At 31.4% G+C, this 17,005-nt stretch overlaps 1 protein-coding gene across 10 annotated transcripts in view; it reads right to left on the minus strand.

Moving 5' to 3' along the window:
- Positions 1-643: 643 nt before the first annotated feature.
- LOC130446284 (arginine-glutamic acid dipeptide repeats protein) overlaps positions 644-17,005 on the minus strand; it is a 37,419-nt gene continuing 21,057 nt past the window's right edge. For 7 of the 10 annotated variants that reach the window (XM_056782427.1, XM_056782429.1, XM_056782431.1 and 4 more), the window contains 14 exons: positions 16,078-16,978; positions 15,324-15,946; positions 15,012-15,261; positions 14,165-14,763; positions 13,596-14,035; positions 12,811-13,142; positions 12,528-12,624; positions 12,284-12,474; positions 11,937-12,154; positions 11,482-11,632; positions 10,989-11,104; positions 9,210-9,307; positions 7,612-7,684; positions 644-6,386 (listed from right to left, as the gene is read on the minus strand). In XM_056782427.1, the coding sequence (XP_056638405.1) occupies positions 7,618-7,684; positions 9,210-9,307; positions 10,989-11,104; positions 11,482-11,632; positions 11,937-12,154; positions 12,284-12,474; positions 12,528-12,624; positions 12,811-13,142; positions 13,596-14,035; positions 14,165-14,763; positions 15,012-15,261; positions 15,324-15,946; positions 16,078-16,978 (4,083 nt within the window). In that variant the 3' untranslated portion in view covers positions 644-6,386; positions 7,612-7,617. The remainder of the gene's footprint in view (positions 6,387-7,611; positions 7,685-9,209; positions 9,308-10,988; positions 11,105-11,481; positions 11,633-11,936; positions 12,155-12,283; positions 12,475-12,527; positions 12,625-12,810; positions 13,143-13,595; positions 14,036-14,164; positions 14,764-15,011; positions 15,262-15,323; positions 15,947-16,077; positions 16,979-17,005) is intronic. The other 3 variants (XR_008910125.1, XM_056782425.1, XM_056782426.1) reach the window with 3 other exon arrangements.

Consider the following 17,005-nt stretch of genomic DNA (forward strand, 5'->3'; position numbering starts at 1 on the left):
TATTTTAAAATGGTTCTAATATAAAAAGCTTTTTTTTAATCATTTATACAAATTTATATATTTTCATAAAAATACTTAAAAGAGTAGCACAAATACAACAGCTCGTTATTGAACACCCATTACAGAAAAAAATATACTAAATAGAGATTCTTTGGTAAAAAAGAACATTTATTGACAATTTAAAATAAAAATTAATAAAAAGTAAAACAATGTACAAAAAATGAGTATAAATTATATAAATATAGATACATACAAAACGTTGATATAACTTATAATGAATAAAATTTTAAAATCATCACAATTTTATTTATTTAGAAGTATGTACACAGGTAAGTCTGCAATAATGGGTATATTTTTATACAGTATTGAAAAAAAATAATAGAACATACTAGTGTGTGTCAGCATTTATTTTAATATAAAAATAGGATTGTTGTAAACACCTTAAATGAATGTTAGTTGATTCAATCGTGAAATTTTTTAAGTTCATACGCTTATAAAATTGTAAAATGTGTTTTTTTGTCTTAATAAAGTTTTTAAAAACGAATTTTCGAAAGTTAAATATATATTTTGCACAGTCGGAGTAGGATTCATGCGATTGCGAATTTTAGCATAGTGCGGTGAAAGATTCGACTACGTATTTTAATACAGAAGCGCGAATATCTACGTTTTCTTCGAGGGACAGGAACTTCAGATCGCTGAAGACTTTTAAGAAATCAGGAAATTGAGGAAAAGAAGAATATCAATGTGAAGAAAGAAGAGGAGCCACGGAACAGGATCTGAAAAATACCTCCGTTATTGTTCATTTCAATGAATGTTAGTTAATTCAATCGTGAAATTAATTAAGTTCATTCGCATATAAAATTGTAAAATGTGTTTTTTTATCTTAATAAGATTTTTAAAAATGAATTTTCGAAAGTTAAATATATAATTCCAGTTTGGTTTTCATTTCATTTTTTCATTTTTATATCATTGTTTGTCGTTAATATTAATTATTTTTGTGAATAAAGCAATATTTTCATCAAACCTATTGTTTTTCTTCAAATATATTATATTTAAATGGCCAATTTCCATTGATTACGAATCAGTTTTAAATTATCAAGGGGCCAATGTCCATAAAAATATGGCAAAAATGTGCAAAAACTAGGGAGAAAAATATTACTGAATTGAAAGGTACAACTTTGAAAAATAATAGAACAGAAATACTTGAAAGATTCTTAAAATTCGTTAAACTTGAATTGGGTTTCCTGCCATTCGAGAAAAATGGACATTTGCCCTTTTTGTTCCAAGGTTCAGATATTTTTCACTTATCTACAATATTGCTTTTTACTACTGCCTTTTCAAAATGTTATGTATAGATAGCTGAAAAAAAATTAGATTTTTAAACGTTAAATCTACCAACTTTAAAAGATATAGATAAAATAAAAAAAAGTTTCGGTAATATATGGTTTAAGATTATTGACATGTATTGTAATAAATTATCTTTTTAATTAGCTCTTGTTTTAATGTAGATCGATTTTGAAATTTACACTGTTAGATTATAAATTTTACATAAATATTCCTAAGTTTCGTAAAATGAATTGGTTGATTAAGAAACAGATAAAGTCTGTTTTTTCATTATTAGCAATTTCCATGGATTTTGGTCGTTCATGGTAATACCCATTATCTAAGAATAGACCTTTACATATTTTAAAATAGATTGCATTGCTTCTTTCCAAGAATTTTGAGAAAATAATAAACTTCGTACTTAAAAATCAACTATAAACACTTCTTTATGATCTAATTCGTTGGATACTTTTTTATTTGTTTTGGACTATTTACTAGTAAACTAAAATATTTTTATATTTAATTGAGATGTATTTTAATTTTAAATTTCTATGAATTCAATAAAACAATAGTTGTACTGGATATCTTTGCAACTTTTTATGTTTTCAAGTGATCATATTTCAATATATTTATGAAAATTTTCGGCTTAATAGCAATAAATTTGATTTTTCTAGTCATTATTAGGCAAATTTGCGCATATAGAAATATCACGTGATTCACCAAAACAGTTGAGATTTCACTTATTTGACAATATTAAGTACTTACATGTGAAGTTGTCATGAAATTATTTTAAAGCAAAAAATCGCTTGGTGAAGGAGACTTAGGTTGAATATTTCGGTTTTAAAATATAAAAAATAGATAATCAATGGATTCCACATAAAACTTGTAAGTTTTCTGTTGAGTCTTTAAGGGTTTCAGAATCAAAGAAAATGTCTTGAATTAGACTGGTATCCCTATGATCCGGAAGGAGCCTAAGACTCATTTTGATGGTTGTTACTTTTACTCATAGTCCAGAAACAATGATTTTGCTAAATTCACAGAAATCGGTACAGTTTACCAGTGAAAATGAATAACTATGATGATTATTAGCCTCAAGATTTAAAGAAAGAAATTTATTAGCCCCAACGGTAACAAACATGCTTTCGAAAGAAAGTGAGTTATTACCAATTTTTATTGAAAATGAAGAGCTAATGTACTTGTATGCAAAGCAAAGACATGGTTTTAAAAGAATACCAACTGAGTTGTAATGATAAAGCACCAAATTATGAAAAAATTGTGGAAAATATGGCGACAAGGTTTTTCTAGGAGCAAATATGAGTATCAAGTCTCATTATCTCCACAATAATCGAAATAAATTTCCAGATGATTTATGAAATCCCAGTGCGGAACAAGATAAGCGCTTCTACCAGGATTTTAAAGAGGAAAAGTATCGGGATGAGAGGGCTGGCATATGGTCTTTAAATAGTAATTATCATATAAAAAAATTATGAAAGAAACGCATATAAAAGGTGTTGAAATATAAGTTTTCGAGATTTCCCCTCTCAATTTACTTCGATGTATCCTAATTTCTGAGAAAAAATGTAATTAAAACAAAACTATTGTTGAGCAGTGTATTATTAGATTAATATAGTGTCAGAGTTAGAGATATAAATTTGATTTATAGCCTGAAGATCCTGAATAACTCTCATTTTATCATTCTTATTTTTAATGAAATTAATAAAAAGGATAAGTGTTTTCTGATCAAACAATTTTTTTATTCTTAGAAAGAATGCAATGTTGTTATTTGAGTAAAAAATATCTAAAAAAGAAATATATGTACAACTTTAAAAACAGTAAATAATAACTATATACAAAAATATTTTTAATATATAAGGAAGACTGTACAATTTAAAATGTGTTAAAATCAATTTTAAAATTTACATATATGTCACTTATCATTGAGGGGCCGTAAGGTTTACACCTCGGAATCCAGGACCAGTTAATGAATCTTTATATAAACTTTGGAAACGTGTTTTTCTTAGTATATAAAAAAATGTTATAAAAATTTTTATAGGATCTCAATTTTTTGATTATTTTTAATTTTTTTTTATTTATATTAGTTTAAAGTTATATTTTTAAAAGAAGAACTATTACAAACACTTGATCTTGGAACTCAAGGAACTGCAGGTATATCGATGAATGTTGGGGTGTTGTTAACGCGGGCCCTAACGGAATAGTACACGTAGCAACTTGCTAGGCTTAATACGTAGCTGTTATGTTAATTTGAACAACAAATATTCACTCATATAGATATGTACACTGCCGAGCATAAAATTACGTTCATCTCGTAATTTTAAATTATTTTAGAATTTTTTTTATTCGGTTGTACAGTTTCCTAACGGGTTAAATTGAACACACTGTTTACAATAAATCGAAATGTTGAAAGTTACAATGTAATAGTAAAATTTAATAAAATAATATAATTCATTAATTATTATTTTGAGGTTAGTTATTAATATCAGTGATATTTGTTGTTACAGCCTCGAATCAAAATGGGTGATCCATCAAATAGTGATGATTGCTTCATTTGCGATAAAAACGGATGTAGTTCTGAACTAGGATATATTATAAAAGTTGGTAGAGGAATATCAACATTAAAAGCTATATAAAAATATTTTCTTGTCACGCAGAAGCTTATGCTGACAGACTAATAATGGAAACTACTGTTAATCTGCAAAATGAAAACATTGCTGTAGTGTCCGAAGATGTAGATGTTTCAACTCTCTCACCAACAGATTGAGAAATTTATTTTCGAAAACCGTCCAAAGACAAAATACAGCAAAAAACGTACTCTTTTAAGAGTTTGGAAAAATATTACTAAAGTATAAAGAGAATAATCTGTTCATCGCTGGTTGTGACACGATGTAGGCTCTGCTCGAGCGTAGCAACAACGTGTTTGCAAAAAATTTTGAAAGACTTTTAAAATGTTGCAATAGTTTTTAAAAATGAATGCAAAAATATCCATGAAATGTTTAAGGTTAGGTTAGGTTAGGTTACATGCACTATTGCTTTATAAGATGCCCTCAAAAAATAAACTATATTAATGTATTAAAATGTAAATCTTTTTTGAAAGCAAATGCTAAAAATACCTGCGTTAAACCACCTACTGTTGATGCCGCTTTTTAACACTTTAAGAGTATTTTTGCAAATTCAAACAAGGCTCTGGAGCGAAATATCGCCAGAAGAATGGGGTTGGAGATATGAATGCGGAATATTGATACCGCAAACAATGTCGCAGCTTCCAGCTCCATAATCTTTACTAAAAATTATTTTCTGCACATGTAAAACAGGATTTGGAGCATCTTGTGGATGCGGAAAATGTGGATTGAACTGCACTGCAGCTTGCTTAGAATGCAATGGTGACAGCTGTAAAAATCCTTCACCTACAATCTAAATCAAAGAGATCGTTAATGACTAATATTTTTTGTAAATAATTATTTTTACAAAAATCTAATAAATTGACATTGAAGTTAATCTGCAAGCATAATTTATTACATATAAACATTTTTTCCTCTTCCACCTCTAATTTTTGAGTAAATTGTTGTAATCGATCAACTTTTTTATTTGAGGCTTTAATAATGCAGTCAAATACTTATTATACAGTTTCATTGACTGGCCCTGGGTTTGGAGATTTTATCATTTTTATGCCTTACGGCGCTCCACTATAAGTAAATAATTCAAATCAGTTTTAAACCAAAGTGGGAATATAAAAAAAGTTGTTTTCATTTGAAGGATAAAAGAAGTTTTAAAAGTTGTGGAAATATAAAAAAAGTAATTACCTTCAATGAAAATTTATCATCGATTCAAGATTAAGCAAATAAAATGAGCATTCAAGGAATTTAAAAAGTGTAAAAGTTATTGAATGACATATCGCACTCCTATTTCAATAGCGCCATACCAAAAAGTTGACTTACCGTTCAATGTATACTTTAAGATTATTTTTACAGGATTTAATTGTGCCAAATCATTAGTATTAACAGATTCCGCGTGAGGCACTAAGTGTCATTATTACAATGAGTTATTCGCGACTGTATGTATCATGAACAGGGCCGTATGCCATGATGTCATCTCATTTCATCAAGATATGTTACAAACATCAAAGCTGTAGTGCCATAACCCAAACTGATTTTTATAATATTAAGAATTTTCAGACGCAGATCAGTACCTTCTCAAGTGAAAATCTCCTATGAGAGTGAATATTTCCAAAAGGTGGTTATTAGAAAAAAAAAAGACTCTCATTTGGTTCTGATCCTGGCCTACAGAACTAAGCCAAAGATTGACGCAAACAAAAAGAAAGAGTAATTGTCCTTATTTAAAACCAGTATTATTTCAAAGTCATATCTTCCATATTTATCAGGGTATGTTGGATTTGAGGAATTAATTTAAATTTAAAATCCTCGTTCCATGTGGCTCAATATTATTTCGTTTTTTGATGTTGATCTTTCTGACATTAAACGGAGGTCTACTTAAGTGCGAGCACAACTTTTGTGGGCAAGTTTTAGTTCAAACATTTTTTGGCTTGATATTTCCTTGTTATTTACTTACATTAAACTAAAATATAAATAGTCAAAAACAGTCAACAGTAGTGCCATATTTACATTTTACATAATTAATCAGTAAAGATATTTTCAAACTGTATGTGCACCGAATTTGATACGCCTAATTACTGAATTAACTGATGTAGAAAATATTTCATTTACAATCGTTTTTGTTTTGGTTTTCCTGTAAAATTAACATTTCTGAGCTTATTAAAATAGGGGTGCGATATTTTTTTGCGTACAATTATGAATAATTTGAATATAAAAATTTATATTATATGCAAAATATACTTTAAAAAATTAAAATTACTTCTGAATGTGATTTTGATCTTAAAAAATATTTTGTATATATTTTTACTATTTTTAATCTAATTAATTAAAATCTATAAGAATATTTTAGATTTGTATTTAATTTACATGATATTTATTCTTCTATAAAATTTGATTGGTGGTTGTGCGACCCGCTCCCCCAAGTAGGGAATTCTCCTAAAACAAAGAAAACAATGAGACAAAAATTACAGGTACATGGTATTGATAATACAAACAATTAGTTGAGTAAGTAAAAAGGATCAATGTGATTCTATGCGAGTGGAAGCTAAGCATATCTTTAGCTAAAAAAGGAGTAAAAAGGGATCCCGAACATTTTAGAAATATAACTTTTATAATCTCAGTGTTAAAACTTGTCACGAAAATTATTGGAAACATGATTCCAACGTCAAAAGAACAATAGGGGACACAATATTCATAATGAGTTGATAGAAAACTCAATTTAGTTCAACAAGCTCATGTTTAGATGTTTTGCTGACCTCACTAAAGCTTTTGATAAAGTATGATTGTGTGAGGTATTTTAGATTCTGAAGAACAATATAGATTATAAATATCAAAATATTATTGAAAAGATAAACACCGGAAATATAACAAGGTTTAAAACCAGAGCTGGACTATCCAAAGAAGTACAGATTTTGACTGGGATAAGACAGCTTTACCCTATACTATTCAATATTGTGGACAGAATCATAAATACCGTCAAAAAGATCAATACAGATTACAAAATGGGGGATCGATCATTAAAAGTGTTATGTGGATGAATAGTACTAGAGGCATATAATTAAGATGACCTACGGAATCTACTATGGAGTAGGAAAACATCGGCACAAAAATATAATGAGCATATATCACCGGATATTTCAGAGAAATAAAGCAAGATGAGAACCTACAAAGCATACAATGGAAACAAGAGCCAAAACATCAACAATAAGAGGAATAATGAGAACGACTGAAATTAAAACAATAAGAAAAAGAGAAGAACTAGGAATTCAAGATGTGCTGAGATGAATTAAAGAATGTAAACGAGGTTGGAGAGATCATGTCGAAATAATGCCAAAAAATAGATGGGAAAAAAACCAGAAACCAAACACAAGGACCACCAAAAAGATGGTATAAGTTAAGCATCTGAAGAAAATCTGAGATCAGAATTACATAGGGAAAGATCCTATCATGAAAAAATAATACCTTCTAAACACAGGACATGATATAAAAAACCGGATATTTATGACATAATTCATATCCATGAATGGACAAGTGATTCTAGAAAGTAAGCTACTGAGTACGATGTAATTAGAAAAACTGCTAAATCGAATAGAAAACCTAAGGGTTAGTTTAAATAAATATAAAACTATAAACTAATGTAATCATCAATTTTGATTATTACCTGTCCTTATTGCCTAGAGCCCCTAGCAGCTTCCTCTAATGCTCTCACTTTGAGTTCACGTTCCCTTTGTTGCCTAAAATTTGAAAACTTTAATTATACAGATGACCATTTCCCAACTGGCCGTTACTTTTCAAACTATTTAAGAAAATATTGCCTGGAAAACAAGTAGATAAGCTAAGTATCTATTTATTTCAAAGAGATGAGATATTTGTTTCGATTTTATTTAAAAAAAAATTGTTCTGAGAATCCCTAAAATATATTCAAATAGTTATGGCTGTGATTTATACAACCACAGCTGTCTTGTTTTGATTTTACTACATCTAAGCTAGTATTAAGGTTATAAGATGTCAGTGAATGTTTTTTCTGACTAATGTATAAATATCCTTTTAGTTGTAACACCATAAAATTTTTTTGCTATTTTGACAATTTGTAGTCAATTGCTAGAAAATTGGAATTGTAATAGTGTCCTTTCGAAATTTCTCAATAGAGCTTCGGCTTAGCAATGTACGTAAATTAATTTCACTAGAGTATAGTTTAGTCTTTATTAAAAAGCTGTCATCGAATGAAATTTTAAAATAATTTTGTATGTGATTATGGTGTCATTTCCACTCGCCATTATATAATACATTGATTAATATTCCACTCAACACATACAACATATGTAACAGATACAAATAAACGATAAATTTTTTTGAAAAAAACTTTATTACAAAAAATACACTATAGTAAACAACAAAAGTGGAAAATAATTTTGAATTTAATACAAATATCACAAATTATATACAGAATTCGTATAAAAATATCTCATTTTAAGCACAAGTTGTACACTACATTTTTTTCAACGACATAAATACAGTCAAACCTCGATATAACCAATATCAAGAAACTGAATAAAAAAATTTGTTACATCGAGGATTACGTTTATAGCGTGTTCGTTATTTCGAGGTCCAGTTGGTGAGATGTCGCTATATCGAGTTTCAAAGGCAACGTGGGTCAATTTTGGCCGATGTTTCTGAGGATCTGAATATAAAAATCGTTACATCGAGGTGATATTTTTTACCAGGATCGACAAAATTCGTTATATCGAGTTTTTGACTAAAAAAATTTGTAGTATTTGTATTGATTGTATTATTTTTCACTTTTGTTGTTTACTGTAGTTTTTTTTTTGAAAATATTTAAAAATGTATTATTCTTCATTCATTTCTGTATATTCTACATGTTTCTTCATTTCTTCTTTTAGTCACAGGTTAATGAGTGTTTTTGGAAAGTAAAAACGAAAAAAATGGCTCTGATACCTTTCAATTTTTTTACGCAGAAGAATTTAACAAAGTAGGTTCGAGTTTATTTAATAAATCTTGGTTTAGTAACCTGAAGAATGTTTGGATGAATGTTGGCAATATAAATAAATCTATCGTGTCTCCATATCTTGCCACTAGCACTAGGATTCTCAGTGTTTACTGCTATTATTTTTGACAAACATGGTGATAGAAATAATGTTATGATATGTATATCATTTGACCACAAATTCGATGACACCTTTTATTAAATGTGTATATAATCAAAGAGTTTACAAGATATATATTTTATTAAAAACCTACCTAAGGTACTCTTCGTGCTGAGCAACTATGGAAGGATGCGGAGGGAATCTATCGCGTTCAAGTAACATCTGCCTTTGTAACTGTTCATGAGCTGCTGCCTGTATAGAGCAAATTATTTTAATTATAATACTAATAGTGTTAAAAATACATTGAAACCCATTATTAATGTAAATAATTAGAATTATTACAATAAAAAAATAATTGGAATAAGGAAATTATTTAGTTGATGTATTTATGAAGTCATATTATTCTGAAGTATATTCACAATCATAAATAATTGGATATTGTATTTTAACCAGTTCTGGTTTTACTATTTCAATTCGGAACCACAAACCTCCTTTTACCTGTAGTTTACACACAGATCTAATAACACAGGAGACCAAATTGTTTACGTTTCTAGAGTGAGCCAGCATTGACCCATCCACTTACTATGCTAAACAACTGTAGCCAAATTTATAAACAGTATAAGTTTATCTAAGATTAACTAATAGCAAATAGTGATTTAATTTCTTTTTATACCAAATTGTTTAATATTAAAATCAAACTGTTCATTATAAAATAATAATTTTATTTTATGAATTATTCGTATGAGATTTCTATACATATAAGATAAAAAGAAATATGACAACACCGTTTACAATTTCACGCTAGATGGTGGCTGGATGAATTTATTTCTTGCGGCGTTGCCTTCCAGAAACTGTGCATATATAATTATTTTTTTTTCAACTATTCATCTACGATATTTTGGTAAATATCTGTGATTTTTAGTGCAAAAAAATTTAAATAATCAAACAATTATTATAATTTCGCACCCTCCTTGTTATATAATTATTCTATAAAAAAATTATATTTGAACTGAAAATGCTCTATTTATCATTGAATTGTGTGTAGGTAATTTATATGACATGGGATGATTGGAATTATATGGAATAGACACATTAGTTTATGGTAGTTTTTTGTAAATTGATGTGGGTTATAATTTTGTATTAAATGTACTTTCTCTCTCCTTTTTGCACTCATTACTTGCTCACAAACAATATTGGATCCCCTATAGATACATTTTGTCAATGTAGTATTTTGTCTCTTGTGTTATTAGGCCTGTGGTATCTACCTATAAGAAATATAAATTATTTATAAAAAATTTGAAATTATATAGCTAGTCTCTAAATCAGGAATGAATGAACTAAGCATTTTGCCGCGTTCCCGGAAAGCAAATCTAAGCCGACAAGCATTACCCTCTCTTTTTTGCACTCATAACTTGTTCACAAACAATGTTGGATCGCTTTTAAATGCATTTTATAAATGAAGTATCTTTATTAGGTCTAGATCAAAATTCCATTGTTTGTGGTGATATATCTTTAAAATATGCAACTTTAAAATGTATTATAACAAAAAAATGTTTACCTGTTCTGAGATAATGGTACTTTTAGAATACATTCAAAGTTAGTGCCATTTATAAAATTTAAACCTGTAAACCAGAAATGTCTATCTTTTTTTTAACATAATTGCCATCAATTTTATGATGGAAGATTGAAAAATGTCCAATTATATTAGAATATAGATCAGAACAAAAGCATAAAGAATGAATAATTATCTAGTTCTCTTCATCAACTTTAATGAAAACTAGATAGAGGATTTCAAAAAAATGTTATTTCTGCATTAACAGTAAAACTGAAATACAACATTCATTCTTCTTAGTAAAAATTTCTTTTCACAATATTGTTAAATTTTTATAATAAATATTTTAAAATCTTGAATTTGGACCATTTGAAAACTCACTTGATGTGCCAGTTGATCTGCATAAGGTCTGCCCAACAAGTCAGGATGATGTAATCCCAATGGTCCCTCCCTGCTCGGAATCAACCCGGGGCGAGGGTAACCTGGAGCCGCAGATGCTTAAATATAGTATTTATATGAGTGAAATGTTTTTCCCTACATTGCGCGAAGTCTTTCAGAGCTTGAATGTATTTTATACTTCACACTGACTAAATAATTAAATGTCAAATTGGTATACATACAGGCTTTTAAGCTGAAACCCGTTCTCCAAATATTTTCTAATGTGAACAAACTAACATAAATGTATTGGGGATTGAGAATTTAGAGTCATTTTGTCTAAATGAGAGTAGAATAAAAAGATTGAAGTTTATTAGAGATTGAAACATTTTCGGGACTCCAACCTGTACATGTTTGATCAGTCTAGAGGTACAGTTCTAAAAACTATTTGTCCTTTTTTACTCGATTTGTAGAAAACTCAATTCAAATGCTATAGTACCTGGTAGTGGAAAACCCGCAGCTGCTGCCGCTGCCTCTTGCTGAGCTTGCTGCTGTTGAGGATGCAAATGTAGGTGTGTATGCGCATGCGTATGTGCATGAGTGTGGGCATGATATTCTGGTGATATACCCGCCATCTGTAGACGCACCTTCAACAATTTAAAAACACGAAGTAATAGAATATGTTATCAATATGTTAGTTATTACAAAAACAAAAAGAGCAATGAAATGATGAGAGTTTTTGTTTCCATTTACAAAAACACTACTTTCGAATATTGACAGCTGTGTCGTTACATTAACTGATTTTTATGAGACATTACAATTCTTTAGAACTGAATTGTCAAGTCACGTCACGTTTATTGTTTACAGACACTGTCAAATGAAATTTGATTGTTAATTATAATTTTTTATACTAAAGTATTCACGTACTTTATATAAAAAAAATTGTAGACTTACCATAGGATCAGTTGCGAGAGCCAATCTTTCAGCAGCCTCTAGCTGAGCCTGGTGAGCTGGATGATGTGGATGTCCAGGAGGAGGACCTCCTGGGGCACCTGGTGCTGGTGGTGGGGGTATTCCAAGCCTTTCCAGGCGTTCCCTTTCCATTTGCGATAAAGGGGCGCTACCCCCACCAGGGTATAAGGCGAAATGGTGAAGAGGAAGACCTCCTGGACCTAAAAATTTTCAAAATATTATTACGAATGCCACATTCATTTACATTCATTACATTTTTATATTTTTTTTACGCTTAAACTATTGTACAAATATGTTTTGTTAACAGGTGAATTATTTCTAATACATACCTACAGGTCCAGACAAGCCTGCAGCTGCATATCTTCTTTGAATTTCCAGCCAATGTGGATCCATTGGATTCGCAGGTCCTCGCATACCTCCTTTCATTATCTCCTCTTTTATCCTGTCATTTAATTCTCTTTCTCTAAGTTCCCTTATTTCCCTTTCTCGTTTTTCCCTTTCTAAGTGCTCCAATTCCAATCTATAAAATAACTACGATCAGACAGATTCTCACATAAAACTAGATAAACCCACCTCTCTCTTGCTCCGGGTCCATACATACTACTCAACTGGTACTGCAACATTGGATCCATGACATGAGAAGGGGGTATAAGTGACCTAGGCATGTGTCCTATAAAAAAATTAATTAATAATAAGCAAAGTATTAATAAGAATTGTTTTATACTGAATGAAATGAATGAGTATTTGAAAAAATTTTAGAAGCTGGACAAGATACTTTTCGTCAATTGAAAAAATAAAATAAATTTCCAATTAAAATTTTATAGAAGTTATAGAAAGAGAATGTGGTAGGACTTACCGGGACTAAAACCAGCATGTGGCCTTGCATATTCAGACAACTGTCTCAAAGCAGGTGTATCATTGAAACCAGGTCTTGGGAACCTTTCGTAAGGAGAACTGACAGTTTCCAAAGGCCCCCTAGATGGTGGCTTAATGTCTGGTTTTTCTGGCGTTGCATTTTTCCTCTGTTGAGCTTGTTGTGCCCTCTCCCTTTCCTCGCGTTCTCTATCTGCTTGCTTACGAAGTCTTTCTTCTCGCTTTCGAGCAAGCGTCGAATTAGGTACAGGTTTAAATGTGAGATCTGTTCTCGTACAAGAGTTATAGTCTCCACGGTTCCAATGACGCAGAAATCTACAAAAATTTATTTTTAAACAGAAAGCATCCGATTTATATTATATGTAAAAAAATTTGGGATACTAAATTTTTTTGTAACTAAAAAGTGACCTATTTGAATTTACCTCAGTTCAGTTTCTACAAGCCTAAGAATTTTGAAGTTCTCTGTTTTTAGTTTCAACGAAAAATAAGACAGAAAATATCAGAGCAATTTGTAGTTTCATAATTTTGCATATATTTATTCAACATAAACCAAAACATCAAATAGAACATTTCTTCTAGAGTTTTAGTTATTATTTTTTTAACTACGATTTGTACCAAAACATGAAATGGAAAAGGCAGAGTTCAAAACAGTCTAGGTCTGTTAGAAATAGTGATCTCATCTAATATTAAAATCTGTATAATTTTGATGTAGCTATAAAAAAACACACAATTAGCTTCAATCATAAACCAACTGATCGAAAAACTTACATTGCACTTTGACTTCTATGACATTCTGTATCTTCGATCCTAGGCTCAGGTGATGGCCCTCTAGGAGGTTCAATCGGACTGTTTTGTGGTTCGTCCTCGGGTGGAGAAGGTTCTGGATCCGGTTCTACTTTAATGACCTCGTCAGACATAATTTTTGGAGGATTCATTGGGGAAGACGGCGGATGCATATTGGCAGCCGCTTGGGCAGCATGAGCTCTCAAAGCTTCCAGAGAGGATGGATGGTGACCCATATTTGGTGGTTGTATCATTAAATGATGGGCGTTTGCAGTTTGAGGGGTGGGAGGTTTATGGATACTGTGACGTAAAAGTTGAGTACTTGGTGATAAACGATCGTGGTGAGTATGTGTGTGATGATGGGTATGCTGATGACTACTGGTTGAGCTCGATGATGTGTGGTTGATACTTGAACTCGATGATGTCTAAAATAAACGAAAAAAACTGTTATTATCATAAATGTGAGGATAACAATTCAACAGTTATTATGAATTTAATGATAAATTTTGAGTAATGAAAGAAATTATTTCAATTATAAAATATACTCAGCTTACCTGCGATACTGGCGGATGTGGTGAACTACTTCTAACCGTTTTTTGATTGACTTTATGCTGGACACTTTGACTCGAACTCGTAGAAGTACTATGCGAAATTGTAATACTATGACTACTACCATAATTGTGCTTATCTACAGTTGCATGTACAGAACTATTATGTGAAGTACTTTGGTGGTTTGTTAACGTCATTTCATGAGTTTGATGTCTTTCTCCACCATTTTCGTCGGATTCTCTTGTTTCTCTCTTTGAAGTTAAGGTACTACTAGTGCTATGTTGTGAAGACATCAAGGTGGCGCTGACAGTATCAATAGATTTAGGAGCAACTGAAATATCGTGTCGACTAGTAGGAGGAGGAACAGCATGTGGTTGAGGTACTACAGGATATGGATAAGGGTAAGAGAAAGGATATCCGGAATATGGATGTGGTCCATGGAATGGCATTTGGAGGAATGAAGGATGGACTAGATGTGGATGGTGAGGAGGCATTCCACCATATGATGAACCGTGAGGTTGGGTGGGGTGAGGTTGAGATAAAGAAGAGGTAGGAGCCGAGCTCGGACTAATCAAGTTCATTGCTGAGTGTGGTGAATTGGTACCTATAAAATTTTTTTTTATATTTTACTTGTTGCCTCAACAACCATTTTTGTGTAATCAATTATTAAATTTAGAAGGGGTCAGTCACTTAGTGAATTATAACAATAAAATAGATGCTAGGGTTATAACCACTTGGTAGTGAATTGAGGCTGTTCCCAAGGGGGTTCACTAGATCAAAAGTTTTCAACGATCATATAAATTTGAAGGACTAATGTTTTGCAGTTAACCCATGGATTCGGAATACACTCACCATGTTGTCTAATTGGTGGAGGTGTCTGTTGAGCTCCAGGTGTAGGAGTGTTAGTATTGCTACTACTTTTGGGAGTCGAACATTTATCTGATAAGGGTTTCGGACTGGGTCCGGTACTAGAAGATCTGATGTATTCGGGTTCCTTTTTAATATTCTCAACCGCTGGACCAGAAGAAGGACGTTCACTTCTTTCGGTACTAGCTGACTGGGTGGATTGACTGTGTTGTGCAGGAGGAATGTAGCCAGGAATCTAAAAGAAAAGTATAGCATAATTTTAGCAGGTCAACACACAGGATTTGAATTATAGCTTACCTTTACGTCTTTAAGACTTTGAAGAGGATCTGCCATAGGTGAAGGCAAATGATTTGGAGGTGCCACAAAACCTCCAGAAGTTGGTAAATTTGTTGCTAGATTCTGAGAATTGGAAGGTAATGCTAAACTTTGAGGAGGTTGTCCTGGAGGTCCCGAGCCTAATGCACTCTGCGTAAAACTGCTTAAACCATTCAAATGATTAGGAGGCATTGAGGAGCTTTGACTTTGGGGTACATCTGGTATTTCTTGTTTGATTTTCAAATTTTGAGGTTCATTTTGTTGGTGTTGAGACTGATTTTTTTCCAAGTTTCTAGGACTTTGAGGATGAGAAAATGGCAGACCAGTCATGAAGCTGTAGTGGTTTATTTGTGGTGCTTGGGAACCCCCTATTGTAACTAGATTACCAGATTGCATAAGACTTGGTAATGGGGGTTGTCCTATTGGTGTAGAATTTATCTGTACTACATCAGGTCTCTCTGGTCGTTCTATTCTGTCGGGTCTATCCACTCTTTCTGGTCGTTCTAACTTTTCTAATCGTTTTTCTTCTTCATAATGGTTACTAGGTGGAATATTTTGAGACATTGGTATAACTTGCGGGATGTTAAGGGGTTGGGGAAGCGTATCTGGAAAATTAAAAATAATACAAGTCAACATTTTATATCTAACAAATAACTTCACACTAATATACTAACCACTTTCTGTTTCAATTGAAAATTAACATGTAAATAACACAAAATTACCAAATATTACTTACTATAGGATGGTTGTTGTTCGCTCCTGTTTTGACTAGTTAATTCCATCGGCTCCTCACGTGGTTCCCTAGGTTCCAATTTTATAACAGTATTATTAATACTATTAATAGTCACGGCAGTAGTAGCATTGGAATCTTTAGGAGGTTGGTAACTATAAGTTTCTTGTTTAATATCCGTGAAATGATTCACTGAGTTCATATCGACAATTTGGTCTTTATGTTTATCTTGTGATGGTTCTTTCATTATTTTAGGTGCTAAGTGATTCATTAAAGATGAATCTTTCATACCGAAAGTTATTGATTCTTTGATAAGATTCTGTGGCATAAAAATATTGTCTTTGTAAGATGATTCTTCTTTTACCATAAGATCGTTATTTGAAGAATCTTCTTCTTTGGCAGGATGAATCCTGGGAATAATTAATTCAGTTTTGAAGCTCTTTTCTTGTAACACAGAAACTTGCTGAGGAATATGTTCTTTGGGAAGTTCATCAGTACTTTCACTTTCAATTTTCTCTGTTTTAATAACCGGTTCCTTCTTGAATTCTGTTTGTTGAGCGAATTTCATATTTTCCGGATTGAATCTTACGGTGTCCTGGTTGAAACTAGTACCTTCTATATTAAATTTAATATCTTTAGATTCCATTGAAGAGTCTAAATTTCTTTTTATAAGATTCTTCCTCTCGTTTATATCATCAGGAAGACGTATAGATACGTTGAGTGGCATAGGTTCTGCCAAGTGAGCCTTTGGTGGATTACTAGCTACTGCATTAATTGGATTGTTGGAAGGTGACAGTGCAAGAGGTTTGATGTCGGGTGATTCACTGATCTCTTGTTTTATTGGTCCTTTACAAAGTTGTTCTTGAGGTAATGAAGACGTTATGGTGGAAGGTGTAGTTGTAATAGTCTGTAAATTTATAGAAAGGAACATGTT

This window comes from Diorhabda sublineata, chromosome 7 (genome assembly GCF_026230105.1).
Source record: "Diorhabda sublineata isolate icDioSubl1.1 chromosome 7, icDioSubl1.1, whole genome shotgun sequence".
Taxonomy (NCBI): domain Eukaryota; kingdom Metazoa; phylum Arthropoda; class Insecta; order Coleoptera; family Chrysomelidae; genus Diorhabda; species Diorhabda sublineata.